General features: G+C 46.5%; 1 protein-coding gene across 2 annotated transcripts in view; it reads right to left on the reverse strand.

Annotated features, from left to right (window-relative positions):
- COPG2 (COPI coat complex subunit gamma 2) overlaps nucleotides 1-17,163 on the reverse strand; it is a 39,993-nt gene that overhangs the window by 6,758 nt on the left and 16,072 nt on the right. Inside the window, exons 13-20 of one of the 2 annotated variants that reach the window (XM_058420162.1) lie at nucleotides 15,634-15,729; nucleotides 14,321-14,551; nucleotides 12,606-12,618; nucleotides 9,095-9,170; nucleotides 4,707-4,810; nucleotides 3,417-3,542; nucleotides 1,474-1,536; nucleotides 495-634 (exon numbers count right to left, since the gene is read on the reverse strand). In XM_058420162.1, the coding sequence (XP_058276145.1) occupies nucleotides 495-634; nucleotides 1,474-1,536; nucleotides 3,417-3,542; nucleotides 4,707-4,810; nucleotides 9,095-9,170; nucleotides 12,606-12,618; nucleotides 14,321-14,551; nucleotides 15,634-15,729 (849 nt within the window). Of the gene's footprint in view, nucleotides 1-494; nucleotides 635-1,473; nucleotides 1,537-3,416; nucleotides 3,543-4,706; nucleotides 4,811-9,094; nucleotides 9,171-12,605; nucleotides 12,619-14,307; nucleotides 14,552-15,633; nucleotides 15,730-17,163 lie in introns of both variants that reach the window. The other variant, XM_040061554.2, reaches the window with a different exon arrangement.

The raw sequence follows: 17,163 nt of genomic DNA on the forward strand, positions 1-17,163 counted from the left end.
CCCCGGTCTTGCTGGGTTTTTTTAAAGCCTTTTGATTGTTCATAAAGTGGAGTCAGACCTTTTAGCTACTGCACAATGTCAGGAGCAGTTTTCACTTTTTCTCACGCACGTAACATTAACAAATATTTTGTTTTTCATTCCCTGTCCTTTGTTTGCATGTTTCTAACCTGAAAACAATTGTAACTGACAGCTGGTCCGGCCATTGGGCTGGGAGGTGAAAACTCCAGAAGCCAATCCTCATCCAGACCCACAAATGTATAAAAAGTAAGAAATAAACAGGCAGAGGGGCTCTGGCCTTGGCTCAGCTTGAGCTGGGTCGGAGGAAGTCTCCGCCCTGCGAAAATCTCTCGTCTCGTGCGATTGCTTTGCGTATCACGATCGCACTTTGACCAGGTTCTTTTTCCCTCCCAAATCAAGCAAGCAGCAAATTTGCTGTGTGGTTCCACACTGCCAAACGCTGCTGAGCAATGGGAGAAGGGGGTGGATCCCCTCACCTGGAAAACGATGTGGTTTGGGAACACGTGCTTGATGCAGCGAACGAAATATTCCGTTTCTGCCTCTGTCAGCTGCACTGGCTCCGAGGACTTGAACAAAGGACCCAGGCCCTTGAATTCTGGGATGGCTGCCAGTTGTTCTGTGCGGGAAGGAAGAGGAGATCAACGGGAGCAGGCTCGGATCCCGCCCCCATCCCAACGCTCCAGAGAATCCCAGAATGGGTTAGGTTGGAAGGGACGTGATGGGAATTCAGTTCCACCACCCTTGGAAACTCCCACTGTCCCAATCCATGTCCAGCCTGGCTTTGGAAAACTCCAGGGATCCAAAGGCAGCCACAGCTGCTCTGGGAATCCCAGCCCAGGCAGGAATTCATTCCCAAGATCCCACCACAATCTCCCCTTTTCTCCCAGTCCATTCCCCGTGTCCTGTCCTTGTCCCCAGCCCCTCTGCAGCTCTCCTGGAGCCCCTTCAGGCCCTGGAATGTTCTGGAAGCTCTCCCTGCATCCTTCCCTTCTCCAGGAGAACATTCCCAGCTCTCCCAGCCCGGCTCCAGAGCCTGAGGTTGGATCCATCTCCTCTCCAAGAAATTGATGCATCCAGGGGCTTCACTTGGAATCTCAGGACACCATCAAGGGTCTCCCTTCCCTTCCCCTCTCTTTCCTCTCCCCATTTTCCGGAAAAATCCCTCGGGATGGATTCTGAGGGTCCCAAATCCCAGAATCCTGAAGAGGTTTGGGTGGGAAGGGAGCTCAGAGTTCATTCCAGGGATAATTCCATGATCCCAGGCTGCTCCAATCCTTCCTTGGACATTCCAGGATCCAGGGAATGATCCAGGGATTCTCTGGGAATTGCAGCCCAGGCAGGAATTCCTTCCCAAAACCCCAAATCTCCCCTTTTCCATTCCCTGTGTCCTGTCCTTGTCCCCAGCCCCTCTGCAGCTCTCCTGGAATGTTCTGGAGAGCCGCTGATCTCTCCTACCTTGGAATATATCCTGGCGTGAAGGAGCCACTTTCTCGGGTTTGCTGGTCACCAGGGCAATCTCTGTGGAGAGGACAAAGCCAAGACGTTGTGCTCGGCCTCAGCTAAACCACGCAGGAGGTTTAAATGCCATTAAATCTCCACGAATTATCCCTTACATCCTATTATTTATATTATATTCCTTATATTTATCGCATTTCCCTATATGTTTCCCACATTCTGCTGCAAACCACTGCCAGCCTGGCTCCTCACACATTGAAATATCTTTTTTTATATTATTATTTTTTGGTGTGAAAATATTGGATTGAAAGTAGAGAAATTCAGTCTGAGTGATGAGGAATAAAAACCACACCTTAGCCCTGAAAAACCAGTTAAAAAAAAATTAATGAAAGGAGGAGAAGGGAAAGAAAAATAACGAAACCCCAAGTTGTTTGTGCTAAGCGAAGACGCTCAAGAATTGTGCAAGGACACGGAAAAAGGCCGGAGAAGCGACTGAGAGCTCCTGGAATGGCTTTTTCCCAAAGGCTGTGGACAAATAAATCCTGATTATGCTCACACTCGCTAAGGAGAGCTCCTCACACACTGAAATATCTTTTTTAAAAAATTTTTTGGTGAGGAAATATTGGATTGAAAGTAGAGAAATTCAGTCTGAGTGATGAGGAATAAAAACCACACCTTAGCCCTGAAAAACCAGTTAAAAAAGAAATTAATGAAAGGAGGAGAAGGGAGAGAAAAAACCAAACCCAAAGTCGTTTGTGCTAAGCGAAGACGCTCAAGAATTGTGCAAAGACACGGAAAAAGGCCGGAGAAGCGACTGAGAGCTCCTGGAATGGCTTTTTCCCAAAGGCTGTGGACCAAGAAATCCTGATTATGCCCACACTCGCTAAGGAGAGCTCCTCACACACTGAAATATCTTTTTTTGTTTTTAAATTTTTGGTGTAGAAATATTGGATTGCAAGTAGAGAGATTCAATCTGAGTGATGAGGAATAAACCACACCTTAGCCCTGAAAAACCAGTTAAAAAAAAAAATAAATGAAATTAAAGGAGAAGGGAGAGAAAAAACCAAACCCAAAGTCGTTTGTGCTAAGCGAAGACGCGCAAGAATTGTGCAAGGACACGGAAAAAGGCCGGAGAAGCGACTGAGAGCTCCTGGAATGGCTTTTTCCCAAAGGCTGTGGACCAAGAAATCCTGATTATGCCCACACTCGCTAAGGAGAGCTCCTCACACACTGAAATATCTTTTTTTGTTTTTAAATTTTTGGTGTAGAAATATTGGATTGCAAGTAGAGAGATTCAATCTGAGTGATGAGGAATAAACCACACCTTAGCCCTGAAAAACCAGTTTAAAAAAAAATTAATGAAAGGAGGAGAAGGGAAAGAAAAATAACGAAACCCAAAGTTGTTTGTGCTAAGCGAAGACGCTCAAGAATTGTGCAAGGACACGGAAAAAGGCCGGAGAAGCGACTGAGAGCTCCTGGAATGGCTTTTTCCCAAAGGCTGTGGACAAAGAAATCCTGATTATGCCCACACTCGCTAAGGAGAGCTCCTCACACACTGAAATATCTTTTTTAAAAATTTTTTTGGTGTGAAAATACTGGATTGAAAGCAGAGAGAATCAGTCTGAGTGATGAGGAATAAACCACACCTTAGCCCTGAAAAACCAGTTAAAAAAAAATAAATGAAAGGAGGAGAAGGGAGAGAAAAAACCAAACTCAAAATTGTTTGTGCTAAGCGAAGACGCTCAAGAATTGTGCAAGGACACGGAAAAAGGCCGGAGAAGCGACTGAGAGCTCCTGGAATGGCTTTTTCCCCAAAGGCTGTGGACCAATAAATCCTGATTATGCCCACACTCGCTAAGGAGATCAGCAGAACAAGAGCAGCCCCGGGGCTCTGAGCCTTGCCTCCAGCCCGTTTCTCCAGGGGGCTGGGTGGATTCCGTTACCTGCTTTCTGTTCGAAGATGGGGGCTGTAGCCAGGGGAACCGTTTTCATGTCAAAGGGTTTCTCTGAGGGCTCCAGCGTGTACTGGTGCAGGGCTTTCTCCATGCCTGGAACAGACACTGTCAGCCCTGCAGAGGAGAAAAGGCAGAAAAATTCAATTTTAAGAGCTGGACCTGCCCCAGGCACTGCTGATACACAGGAAACACAAAACAGGCAAAGTAGAATTATAACAAAAAAAAGCTGCTCTGAAGATGACACAGAAGTTGCCAAGTTTAAGCAGCTCGCTCCCAAAAACCTCACACGGGCGAATTAAATCCTCTGCGCAGTGAATTCTTTAATCACGGACATAAAACGTTTTTACAACCGACCCTCACCCTCCTTTCGGATCGAAAAAAACGGAGGAAAATCAAGAAATCTGTGCCAAGTGCAGGAAGTTCCAACAAACTCACGCTCCTGGCTCCATTTCCCAACCCATGCTCCTCAGATTTCGATTATTTTGAATTCCCAGAGCAGCTGCGGCCGCTCCCAGATCCCCCGGCAGCATCCAAGGCCAGGTTTAGATTGTTAAATCTCCTAAATCTGCCTCAGATTTAGATTATTTTGAATTCCCAGAGCAGCTGCGGCAGCTCCTGGATCCCTTGGCAGTGTCCAAGGCCAGGTTTAGATTGTTAAATCTGCTAAATCTGCCTCAGATTTCGATTATTTTGAATTCCCAGAGCAGCTGCGGCCGCTCCTGGATCCCCTGGCAGCGTCCAAGGCCAGGTTTAGATTGTTAAATCTCCTAAATCTGCCTCAGATTTAGATTATTTTGAATTCCCAGAGCAGCTGCGGCCACTCCTGGATCCCCCGGCAGTGTCCAAGGCCAGGTTTAGATTGTTAAATCTGCTAAATCTGCCTCAGATTTCGATTATTCTGAATTCCCAGAGCAGCTGCAGCCGCTCCTGGATCCCTTGGCAGCGTCCAAGGCCAGGTTTAGATTGTTAAATCTGCCTCAGATTTAGATTATTTTGAATTCCCAAAGCAGCTGCGGCCGCTCCTGGATCCCCTGGCAGCGTCCAAGGCCAGGTTTAGATTGTTAAATCTGCTAAATCTGCCTCAGATTTACATTATTTTGAATTCCCAGAGCAGCTGCGGCAGCTCCTGGATCCCCCAGCAGCGTCCAAGGCCAGGTTTAGATTGTTAAATCTCCTAAATCTGCCTCTCCCAGCACAAACACCGGGCAGGGAAGGTGCTCAGGCCAGAAAAAACCGGGTGAATTAACAGCTCCGAGCTGTCTCCTGGCTCTCACCGACCGTTAAAAATGTAGGCGGCGTTCAGGGCCAGCTGTCTCTGCTGCAGCACGTTCAGGTAGAACGTCGCCCTGTCCCGGACCTCGTCGTCGCTGTCCATCATGCACCTGTTTGGGGACAAAAGGGACAAAAAAATCAGCCAGGTCTGGAACATCAGAGTGTCGTGGGCTTTCCCCAAGATTCAGGTGGTTTTAGAGTCTTTTTGCCCTCTGCAAAGCTCTGTGCCAAAAGCAAGAAAGAGACGGAGTGTTCAAGTTCTGATTTTTCAAGGTTGCACGCTTCGTTTATTGTTCTTATCTCACAATTTTCTCAGTGCCCAACAAAGATGTTTGCAGCTGCTCGGGCATCTGGCAACTCCTCGATTCCTCCCGGACTGGGCAGTCGTTATCTTTTATACTAATTGCTACGCATTCTTTATTTATCCTTATTTGCCAATACCTATCACTTATACTAAACAGGTCATCCCTACTCTGACCCAATCTCTTTAAACTACTTTGTGCCACCGTCACTGCTGAAATGGAGTGAGGGGAGAAGAAAGAAGCAGCAGGAGACAACGCCCCAAATCCTCCATCTTGCCCCCATTCACCTCAATGCTAGAAACCCAAACTGTCGTGGGCTTTCCCCGACATTCAGGTGGTTTTAGAGTCTTTCTGCCCTCTGCACAACTCTGAGCCAAACGGATGAAGGAGACGGAGTCTTCAAGTTCTGATTTTTCAAGGTTGCGCGCTTCGTTTATTGTTTCTTATCTCACAATTTTCTCAGTGCCCAACAAGATGTTTGCAGCTGCTTGGGAATCTGACGACTCCTCCCGCACTGGGCAGTCGTTATCTTTTATACTAATTGTTACCTGTTCTTTATTTATCCTTATTTGCCAATACCTATCACTTACACCAAAAAGCTCATCCCTACTCTGACCCAATCTCTTTAAACTACTTTGTGCCACCGTCACTGCTGAAATGGAGTGAGGGGAGAAGAAAGAAGAAGCAGGAGACAACGCCCCAAATCCTCCATCTTGCTCCCATTCACCTCAATGCTAGAAACCCAAACTGTCGTGGGCTTTCCCCGACATTCAGGTGGTTTTCGAGTATTTTCGCCCTCTGCGAAGCTCTGTGCCAAACACAAGAAAGAGACGGAGCGTTCAAGTTCTGATTTTTCAAGGTTGCGCGCTTCGTTTATTGTTTCTTATCTTACAATTTTCTCAGTGCCCAGCAAAGGTCTGTGCAGCTGCTCGGGCATCTGGCGACTCCTCGATTCCTCCCACACTGGGCTGTCGTTATCTTTTATACTAATTGCTACGCATTCTTTATTTATCCTTGTTTGCCAATACCTATCACTTATACTAAACAGGTCATCCCTGCTCTGACCCAATCTCTTTAAACTACTTTGTGCCACCGTCACTGCTGAAATGGAGTGAGGGGAGAAGAAAGAAGAAGCAGAAGACAACGCCCCAAATCCTCCATCTTGCTCCCATTCACCTCAATGCTAGAAACCCAAACTGTCGTGGGCTTTCCCCAACATTCAGGTGGTTTTAGAGTCTTTTTGCCCTCTGCACAGCTCTGAGCCAGATGGATGAAGGAGACGGAGTCTTCACGTTCTGATTTTTCAAGGTTGCGCGCTTCGTTTATTGTTTCTTATCTCACAATTTTCTCAGTGCCCCGCAAAGGTCTGTGGAGCTGCTCGGGCATCTGACGACTCCTCCCCGCCCAGGGCTGTCTCTATCTTTTATACTAATTGCTACGTGTTCTTTATTTATCATTATTTGCCAATACCTATCACTTATACTAAACAGGTCATCCCTACTCTGACCCAATCTCTTTAAACTACTTTGTGCCACCGTCACTGCTGAAATGGAGTGAGGGGAGAAGAAAGAAGAAGCAAGAGACAACGCCCCAAATCCTCCATCCTGCCCCCATTCACCTCAATGCTAGAAACCCAAACTGTCGTGGGCTTTCCCCAACATTCAGGTGGTTTTCGAGTATTTTTGCCCTCTGCAAAGCTCTGTGCCAAACGCAAGAAAGAGACGGAGTGTTCAAGTTCTGATTTTCCAAGGTTGCGCGCTTCGTTTATTGTTCTTATCTTACAATTTTCTCAGTGCCCAGCAAAGGTCTGTGCAGCTGCTCGGGCATCTGGCGACTCCTCGACTCCCCCCGAACGGGGCTGTCGTTATCTTTTATACTAATTGCTACGCGTTCTTTATTTATCATTATTTGCCAATACCTATCACTTATACTAAACAGGTCATCCCTACTTTGACACAATCTCTTTAAACTACTTTGTGCCACTGCAGAAAATGGAGTGAGGGAAGAAGAAAGAAGCAGCAGGAGACAACGCCCCAAATCCTCCATCTTGCCCCCATTCACTTCCATACTAAAAACCCAAACTGTCGTGGGCTTTCCCCGACATTCAGGTGGTTTTAGAGTATTTTCGCCCTCTGCGAAGCTCTGAGCCAAATGGATGAAGGAGACGGAGTCTTCACGTTCTGATTTTTCAAGGTTGCGCGCTTCGTTTATTGTTTCTTATCTCACAATTTTCTCAGTGCCCAACAAAGATGTTTGCAGCTGCCCGGGCATCTGACGACTCCTCCCCGCCCAGGGCTGTCGTTATCTTTTATACTAATTGCTACGCGTTCTTTATTTATCCTTATTTGCCAATACCTATCACTTCTACTAAACAGGTCATCCCTGCTTTGACCCAATCTCTTTAAACTACTTTGTGCCACCGTCACTGCAGAACATAGAGTGAGGGGAGAAGAAAGAAGCAGCAGGAGACAACGCCCCAAATCCTCCATCTTGCTCCCATTCACCTCAATGCTAGAAACCCAAACTGTCGTGGGCTTTCCCCGACATTCAGGTGGTTTTCGAGTATTTTCGCCCTCTGCAAAGCTCTGTGCCAAAAGCAAGAAAGAGACGGAGCGTTCAAGTTCTGATTTTTCAAGGTTGCGCGCTTCGTTTATTGTTTCTTATCTCACAATTTTCTCAGTGCCCAGCTGAGATCTGTGCAGCTGCTTGGGCACCTGACGACTCCTCCCCACCCAGGGCTGTCTCTATCTTTTATACTAATTGCTACGTGTTCTTTATTTACCATTACTTGCCAATACCTATCACTTATACTAAACAGGTCATCCCTACTTTGACCCAATCTCTTTAAACTACTTTGTGCCACCGTCACTGCTGAAATGGAGTGAGGGAAGAAGAAAGAAGAAGCAGGAGACAACGCCCCAAATCCTCCATCTTGCCCCCATTCACCTCAATGCTAGAAACCTAAATTTACTGTTTTCTCACCCTGTGATAAGCTAAACTCCCATCTTTCACACTCCTGTGGCCTGCAATCCCTCCTGTGGTGCAGGAAGCCTTTCCCATGGACTGAGATCAAAGCCAGTGTCTCTCTGAGCTCTGGGCCGGGGTCCCAGACCCCCTGCCCAGGTCTCTGACCCTCCAGGGCAGCCAAAGGAACGCCCTGGACTCCAACATCAGCGAGCCGAGTTAAAAACGGCCCTGACAAAACCTGTCTCAGTTTGGAAAGCCGGGGGTCTGCTAAGGGAAGCTGGAGATTCCCTTGGAGCGGAGAACGTAAGCGCTTTTCCCTCTAAATTGTTGTAATTTTGCAATTGAAGGGGCTTTCAGGCAGAGATGCGGGGATGGGAGTACCGGTTCTTTAGTAGGAATATTAAATATATATATATATATATAAAAATGCAGTAGTATTAAAAAAAAAAAAAAAAGCAAGGAAGCGAACAAAAATCCTGGAAAAAAAGCATTCAGTGACAGCCAGAGCTCCCTCGAGAGATTTTTCAAACTGTGTAAAAACGCGTTCGTGCGTTCCATTTCGCGTTTAATTTCAATTAAATCATTAACGCCGCACGTCTTAGCAAGGAAAGCGAACCCGTGACATCTCTGGGAACACAAATGTTATTTATCAGCCACCCGCAGAGGAATTTTCCTGCCTCCAGGGGATGTTGAAAACACTCAGTGGAGGAAAGCTCTGAAGGGGGAGGATGACTTTTTACATGGGCAGATCCTGATGGGACAAAAGGGAAACAGCTTGAAATGAAAAGAGATTTAGGTTGGACGTGAGGAAGGGGGAAACCTTGGCAGCTGCTGCTGGATCCCTGGAAGATCCAAGGCCGGGCTGGAGCAGCCTGGGAGAGCGGAAGGAGCTCCCGGCCACGGCACTGGATGAGTTTTGAGGCTCTTCCAACCCAAATCTGTGATTCGTTGCTCTTTGAGCAACGTGACAAAAACGACCATCGCGCCTTTCCACGACCGCTCCTTCCCTTCCCCGCCATCCTCCCTCCCTCCGGCCCCGCAGGAAAAACGGGAGCAGCCTTTTCCCACTCCCCCAGCTGGGACTGTGCCAGAGCCAGCCCTCGCTGCCGTGCCACCAGCACTCACCTCTGCAGCAGCACCAGGATGCTCGGGAGCAGGTTCTCGTTCTGAGCCCCAAACTTCGCCAAAGCGCTGACGGCGGCTGCGGGGAGAGCGGCGAGGCGTCACAGGAGCACGAGCTCTGTACCCCTCCCTGAGCTGGCAACTTACACAGCTTCTCACCCCCACGCCACAAACCTGGCAGTGACACGGGAATTCCAAAGGATTCCTGTGCTTCCACGTGGAAATAGTTTTGTGATCGAGATCTGCTATACTGCTCTGCAGATCTGTTCTTTTCATTCCCACACCACAAACCTTTCAGTGATATGGGAATTCCAAAGTATTCTTGTGCTTCCACATGGAAATGAGATCAGCTGATCAGCTCTGTAAATCTGCTCTTTTCACTTTTACACCATAAGTCTTTTCAGAGATATGGGAATTCCAAAGTATTCCTGTGTTTCCATGTGGAAATAGTTCTGTGATCGAGATCACAGCTGATCAGCTCTGCAAATCTGTTCTTTTCACTCGCACACCATAAACTTCAGTGATATGGGAATTCCAAAGGATTCCTGTGCTTCCACGTGGAAATAGTTCTGTGATCAAGATCACAGCTGATCAGCTCTGCAAATCTGTTCTTTTCACTTTTACACCACAAACCTTTCAGTGATATGGGAATTCCAAAGGATTCCTGGTTTCCACGTGGAAATAGTTCTGTGATCGAGATCTGCTATACTGCTCTGCAAATCGGTTCTTTTCACCCCCACAACATAAACCTTTCAGTGATATGGGAATTCCAAAGGATTCCTGGTTTCCACGTGGAAGTAGTTCTGTGATCGAGATCACAGCTGATCAGCTCTGCAGATCTGTTCTTTTCACTTTTACACCACAAACCTTTCAGTGATACGGGAATTCCAAAGGATTCCTGGTTTCCACGTGGAAATAGTTTTGTGATCGAGATCTGCTATATAGCAGATAGCTATATAGCTATTTGCTCTGCAAATTTGTTCTTTTCACCCCCACAACATAAACCTTTCAGTGATATGGGAATTCCAAAGGAATCCTGGTTTCCATGTGGAAATAGTTCTGTGATCGAGATCACAGCTGATCAGCTCTGCAAATCTGTTCTTTTCACTCCCACAAACCTTTTCAGTGATATGGGAAGACCAAAGGATTCCTGGTTTCCATGTGGAAATAGTTTTGTGATCAAGATCTGCTATATTGCTCTGCAAATTTGGTCTTTTCACCCCCACAACATAAACCTTTCAGTGATATGGGAATTCCAAAGGATTCCTGTGTTTCCATGTGGAAATAGTTCTGTGATCGAGATCAGCTGATCAGCTCTGCAAATTTGCTCTTTTCATTCCCACACCATAAACCTTTCAGTGATATGGGAATTCCAAAGGATTCCTGGTTTCCACATGGAAATAGTTCTGTGATCAAGACCAGATTAACAGCTCTGCAAATCTGTTCTTTTCACTTTTACACCATAAACCTTTCAGTGATATGGGAATTCCAAAGGATTCCTGGTTTCCACGTGGAAATAGTTTTGTGATCAAGATCTGCTGATCAGCTCTGCAAATCTGTTCTTTTCACTCCCACACAATAAACCTTTCAGTGATATGGGAATTCCAAAGGAATCCTGGTTTCCATGTGGAAATAGTTCTGTGATCGAGATCACAGCTGATCAGCTCTGCAGATCTGTTCTTTTCACTCCCACAACATAAACTTCAGTGATATGGGAATTCCAAAGGATTCCTGTGCTTCCACGTGGAAATAGTTCTGTGATCAAGATCACAGCTGATCAGCTCTGCAAATCTGTTCTTTTCACTTTTACACCACAAACCTTTCAGTGATATGGGAAGACCAAAGGATTCCTGGTTTCCATGTGGAAATAGTTCTGTGATCGAGATCTGCTATATTGCTCTGCAAATTTGTACTTTTCAATTTGACACCACAAACCTTTTTAGTGATACGGGAATTCTAAAGTATGCCTGTGTTTCCATGTGGAAATAGTTCTGTGATCGAGATCAGCTGATCAGCTCTGCAAATCTGTTCTTTTCACTCCCACACAATAAACATTTCAGTGATATGGGAATTCCAAAGGAATCCTGGTTTCCATGTGGAAATAGTTCTGTGATCGAGATCACAGCTGATCAGCTCTGCAAATCTGTTCTTTTCACTCCCACAAACCTTTTTAGTGATATGGGAAGACCAAAGGATTCCTGTGTTTCCACGTGGAAATAGTTTTGTGATTGAGATCAGCTAATCAGCTCTGCAGATCTGTTCTTTTCAATTCTACACCACAAACCTTTTTAGTGATATGGGAATTCCAAAGGATTCCTGTATTTCCCCCACAACATAAACCCCCACAACATAAACCTTTCAGTGATATGGGAATTCCAAAGTATTCCTGTGCTTCCACATGGAAATGAGATCAGCTGATCAGCTCTGTAAATCTGTTCTTTTCACTTTTACACCATAAACCTTTTCAGAGATATGGGAATTCCAAAGTATTTCTGTATTTCCACGTGGAAATAGTTCTGTGATCGAGATGACAGCTGATCAGCTCTGCAGATCTGTTCTGAGGGAGTTCTCCATCAGATATCTGTTGGAGCTCCGTGGAATTTTCCAGCCCTTGGCCCCTGCGCCATCTGCAGCAGCTCCCACTCCAGAGGAATCTGAGTGGTGGCCAGGGCCAGAGGCTCTGCAGGGAGCTCAAAGCCCCCAGCAATCACCTGGAGCTGTTCTCCAAAATAATCTGATTTCAGCCTGGTGCCAGCTTGGAGAAAATCCCCAGGCAGAGAGAAGGGGAAGCTGCTTCAGGAAATACAAACTCATGACAGGGAAGAAGCAGCGTCCCCTCCTTGTGTATGACACCTCCAATTCCAGCAGGCCTAGACCAAATAATTATTATTTTTTAATTTTTTAAAAATTCTTTGCATATATATATATGTAGCTCTACAGTTTATACTATTATTATATTGTTATATTTTAAATATAATATATTGTTATATTATTATAGTATTAATGTTATGTTACTTATTATAATATAATAAATAGAATAAATTATATATATTGTATATAACTGTATAGATAATATACAGTATATATTACAGCTAATAAGCATAACACAACATTGTAATATTATAATATATATTTTATATACAGTATACAATATATATTATAGGTAATAAACAATGTATAACATTGTTAAATATATAATTATATATAATTATAATAATATATATATTATACAGCATATAATATATAGTAAACAATGTATAACATTGTATTAATATAATTATTATAATTCCCTGATTTTCATTCCCAGGTGGAGAAAAAAGGCCAACAAATCAGAATTCCATCCCTGGAGCTGCACTCACCAGCCCTCACGGCCTCGTTCTCCAGCACCACACTGAAGATCTCCAAATAAAATCCCACTCTTACAGCACCTCCTTACTAAAATCACCCAGAATTTCACTTCCAGGTGGACAAAAAGACCAAAGAGCCAGAATTCCATCCCTGGAGCTGCACTCACCAGCCCTCACAGCCTCGTTCTCCAGCACCACCAGGAAGATCTCCAAATAAAATCCCACTCTTAGAGCACCTCCTTACTAAAATCATCTGGAATTTTACTTCTAGGTAGTGAAAAAAGACCAAAGAGCCAGAATTCCATCCCTGGAGCTGCACTCACCAGCCCTCACGGCCTCGTTCTCCAGCACCACCAGGAAGATCTCCATATAAAAACCCCACTCTTACAGCACCTCCTTAATAAAATCACCCAGAATTTCACTTCCAGGTGAAGAAAAACCTTCCAGGTGGAGAATTCCATCCCTGGAGCTGCACCCACCACCCCTGATGGCCTCGTTCTCCAGCACCACCATGAAGGGCCCTCAAATAAAACCCCACTCTGACATTGCCTCCATACTAAAATCACCCGGAATTTCACTTCCAGGTAGTGAAAAAAGACCAAAGAGCCAGAATTCCATCCCTGGAGCTGCACTCACCAGCCCTCACGGCCTCGTTCTCCAGCACCACCATGAAGACCTCAAATAAAACCCCACTCTTACAGCATCTCCTTACTAAAATCATCTGGAATTTCACTTCCAGATGGACCAACAAATCAGAATTCCATCCCTGGAGCTGCACTCACCAGTCCTCACGGCCTCGTTCTCCAGCACCACCCTGAAGATCTCCAAATAAAATCCCACTCTTACAGAACCTCCTTACTAAAATCACCCGGAATTTCACTTCCAGGGAGAGAAAAAAGACCAAAGAGCCAGAATTCCAGCTCTGGAGCTGCACTCACCAGCCCTCACGGCCTCGTTCTCCAGCACCACCATGAAGATCTCCATATAAAAACCCCACTCTTACAGCACCTCCTTAATAAAATCACCCAGAATTTCACTTCCAGGTGAAGAAAAACCTTCCAGGTGGAGAATTCCATCCCTGGAGCTGCACTCACCAGCCGTCACAGCCTCGTTCTCCAGCACCACCATGAAGATCTCCAAATAAAATCCCACTCTTACATCGCCTCCATACTAAAATCATCTGGAACTTCATTTCCAGGTAGAGAAAAAAGGCCAACAAATCAGAATTCCATCCCTGGAGCTGCACTCACCAGCCCTGGTGGCCTCGTTCTCCAGCACCACCCTGAAATCCCCCAACAAACTCTTACAGCACCTCCTTACTAAAATCATCTGGAATTTCACTTCTGGGTGGACAAAAAGACCAACAAATCAGAATTCCATCCCTGGAGCTGCACTCACCAGCCCTCACGGCCTCGTTCTCCAGCACCACTCTGAAGACCTCAAATAAAACCCCCACTCTCACAGCACCTCCTTACTAAAATCATCTGGAATTTCACTTCCAGGTAGAGAAAAAAGACCAAAGAGCCAGAATTCCATCCCTGGAGCTGCACCCACCACCCCTGATGGCCTCGTTCTCCAGCACCACACTGAAGGGCCCTCAAATAAAACCCCACTCTTACAGCACCTCCTTACTAAAATCACCCGGAATTTCACTTCCAGGTAGAGAAAAAAGACCAAAGAGCCAGAATTCCATCCCTGGAGCTGCACCCACCACCCCTGATGGCCTCGTTCTCCAGCACCACACTGAAGGGCCCTCAAATAAAACCCCCACTCTTACAGCACCTCCTTACTAAAATCACCCGGAATTTCACTTCCAGGTAGAGAAAAAAGACCAAAGAGCCAGAATTCCATCCCTGGAGCTGCACTCACCAGCCCTGACGGCCTCGTTCTCCAGCACCACCCTGTTGAAGATGAAGCGGATGTACTTGGAGGGCGCCGGCGTCCTGGGCCCCTCCTTGCCCAGCAGGTGCAGGATCTTGGTGGCCAGCACGGTGTGCTCGCAGTCCTCGATGAACTCGCACAGGTGAGCCAGGCCCGACTCCTTGCTCTCGGGGTTCTCCTCGATGATGCCGATGATGCAATCCACGATGGCTCGCTTGTACTCGAAGCCGCCCTGGCAAAGGGGAAATTGGGGACGGTGAACGTTTGTACGCGCTGGGGACGAGTTTGTCCAAAAATAAAAGCGGGCTGGGTGACCCCACAGGGCATTCCCAGCCCTCTGAATGATGGCTTAGGAGTTTTAGCTTTTCTATCTTTTAAACCCTGTACTGCTCTAGGGTGTAACTCTTGACTCCATATAAAACGTCAGTTAACTGTCTTCATGTTTTGGTCAAATAAAACAATCCTCTCTAAGCCTGAAATTCCACCCTACAGCCTCAGGCCCTGAAAGGTATCAACAAAAGTGAATTAGGAGGAGGAAACTTCAGGTAATGACTTCATTAGCTGTAATTGGAGGATTAAGCCCTGCTATGTAAATGGACCCAACTTAGAATTGTCTCAAAGAAAAAAAAAACCTCGTGACCATCTTGGGTGGAGCCTCTGTGAAGCTTCTGGCTGCCCAAGGTGCGGTGCTTTAAGTTTTAGCTTTTGTATTTTAAATACGTCGGTGCGTAACTCGGAACTTCACGTGAAGTGTTAGCAAGTTCTCCTCACGGTTTAAAATAATCTTCCTCCAGCCCCAGAACCAGGACAGCGTTGCAGCTTTGGGTCCAAAAAGTGCAAACAGCAGCAAATTGAGGAGAGCAATCTGGGAGGATGGGATTTCATCACCTGGAGCTGGAATTGGACAGTGAACCCCAATATGGAAATGGATCAAAACTTCTAAAAGTGTGAAAACTCGGAGTCCATCTTGGGTGGAGCCACGGCTGAGCTCGTACTGGCCAAGGTGTATCTTTAAAGACATTTATTTACCTGCTTTATTCCTTTAACAACGTTTAGCCTCTCGAGGCATCAATGAACCTGCTGAAGGGTTTAATAAATCACCCATTTTATTCTCTTAACCTTGTCCAAGCTCAGCTCTAGGCAGCCGCTCCATCGCTAATTCCCGAGCTTTTCACACAGGTCTGACCCCCCCAGGTGCTGTAACCACTCATCTCTCTGCGCACCCACTGACAGAAAAAAAAAAAACCTTTCTCATCACCAAGCAGGTCCAAAATCATCCCAAAAATCCCTCCCCAGAGCAGGTGGCAGACGTACATCATCCCTGAGCATGTTGGAGAGGAAGGTCATCATCACGCTGTGCTTCCGAGGGTACTTCTGGCACAGGGCACTGATGGCCTGCACCACCACCACCTGCAGGAAAAAACCACAACAACCTGGGTCATGGGATTATTTCCCAAGGAAAAAAACCACAGGTTTCTGTCTCAGGCTGTCGCCTTGATTGATTAAATCCACCTACAAGGATAAAAATCACGTGCTGGATTCTCCGGGGGCAGCGTGGAACCGTTTTTGTGCCAGGGTGCTGCAAGGCCTGGCTCTGCTAAAAAAGACTGGAATTTGGGATGGAATGGGTTAACCCAAAGGCCTCTCCTTCCTTCCTTCTGCCCATTTGAACTCAAGTTCTGTCATTAAAACTCTTGGCAATTCCAAACTTCTTTTTCTCATAAGAAACAAAAACTTTAGACCGCTTTACGCAGACTGATTTCTGCAGAGCCGTGCTCTTCACGATGTAACCGAACCATCCCGAACCAATTTGTTACCAGTTTAGTCACTATAAAAATGGACAAATTAGGTAGAAATCTGTAATTAACACAGTTTCCTAACTGTGCATCAAGACTGACGTGATCTAAACTCAAGAAGAACACTTAAAAATCTTCCTCCTCCCTAAAACCACCTCTTCCTCCTCCCTAAAACCACCTCTTCCTCCTCCCTAAAACCACCTCTTCCTCCTCCCTAAAGCCACCTCTTCCTCCTCCTCCCTAAAGCCACCTCTTCCTCCTCCTCCCTAAAACCACCTCTTCCTCCTCCCTAAAACAACCTCGTCTTCCTCCCTAACGCCACCTCTTCCTCCTCCCTAAAGCCACCTCTTCCTCCTCCTCCCTAAAACAACCTCCTCTTCCTCCTCCCTAAAACCACCTCTTCCTCCTCCTCCCTAAAACCACCTCTTCCTCCTCCTCCCTAAAACCACCTCTTCCTCCTCCTCCCTAAAACCACCTCTTCTTCCTCCTCCCTAAAACCACCTCTTCCTCCTCCTCCCTAAAACCACCTCTTCCTCCTCCTCCCTAAAACCACCTCTTCCTCCTCCTCCCTAAAACCACCTCTTCCTCCTCCCTAACGCCACCTCTTCCTCCTCCCTAAAGCCACCTCTTCCTCCTCCTCCCTAAAACCACCTCTTCCTCCTCCTCCCTAAAACCACCTCTTCCTCCTCCCTAAACCCACCTCTTCCTCCTCCCTAAAGCCACCTCTTCCTCCTCCCTAAAACCACCTCTTCCTCCTCCCTAAAACCCCCTCCTCCTCCTCCCTAAAACCCCCTCTTCCTCCTCCCTAAAACCCCCTCTTCCTCCTCCCTAAAACCCCCTCTTCCTCCTCCCTAAAACCCCCTCTTCCTCCTCCCTAAAACCCCCTCTTCCTCCTCCCTAAAACCACCTCTTCCTCCTCCCTAAAACCACCTCTTCCTCCTCCCTAAAACCACCTCTTCCTCCTCCTCCCTAAAACCACCTCTTCCTCCTCCTCCCTAAAACCACCTCTTCCTCCTCCCTAAAACCACCTCTTCCTCCTCCCTAAAAA

Source organism: Hirundo rustica, chromosome 4 (assembly GCF_015227805.2).
Source record: "Hirundo rustica isolate bHirRus1 chromosome 4, bHirRus1.pri.v3, whole genome shotgun sequence".
NCBI classification, from domain to species: domain Eukaryota; kingdom Metazoa; phylum Chordata; class Aves; order Passeriformes; family Hirundinidae; genus Hirundo; species Hirundo rustica.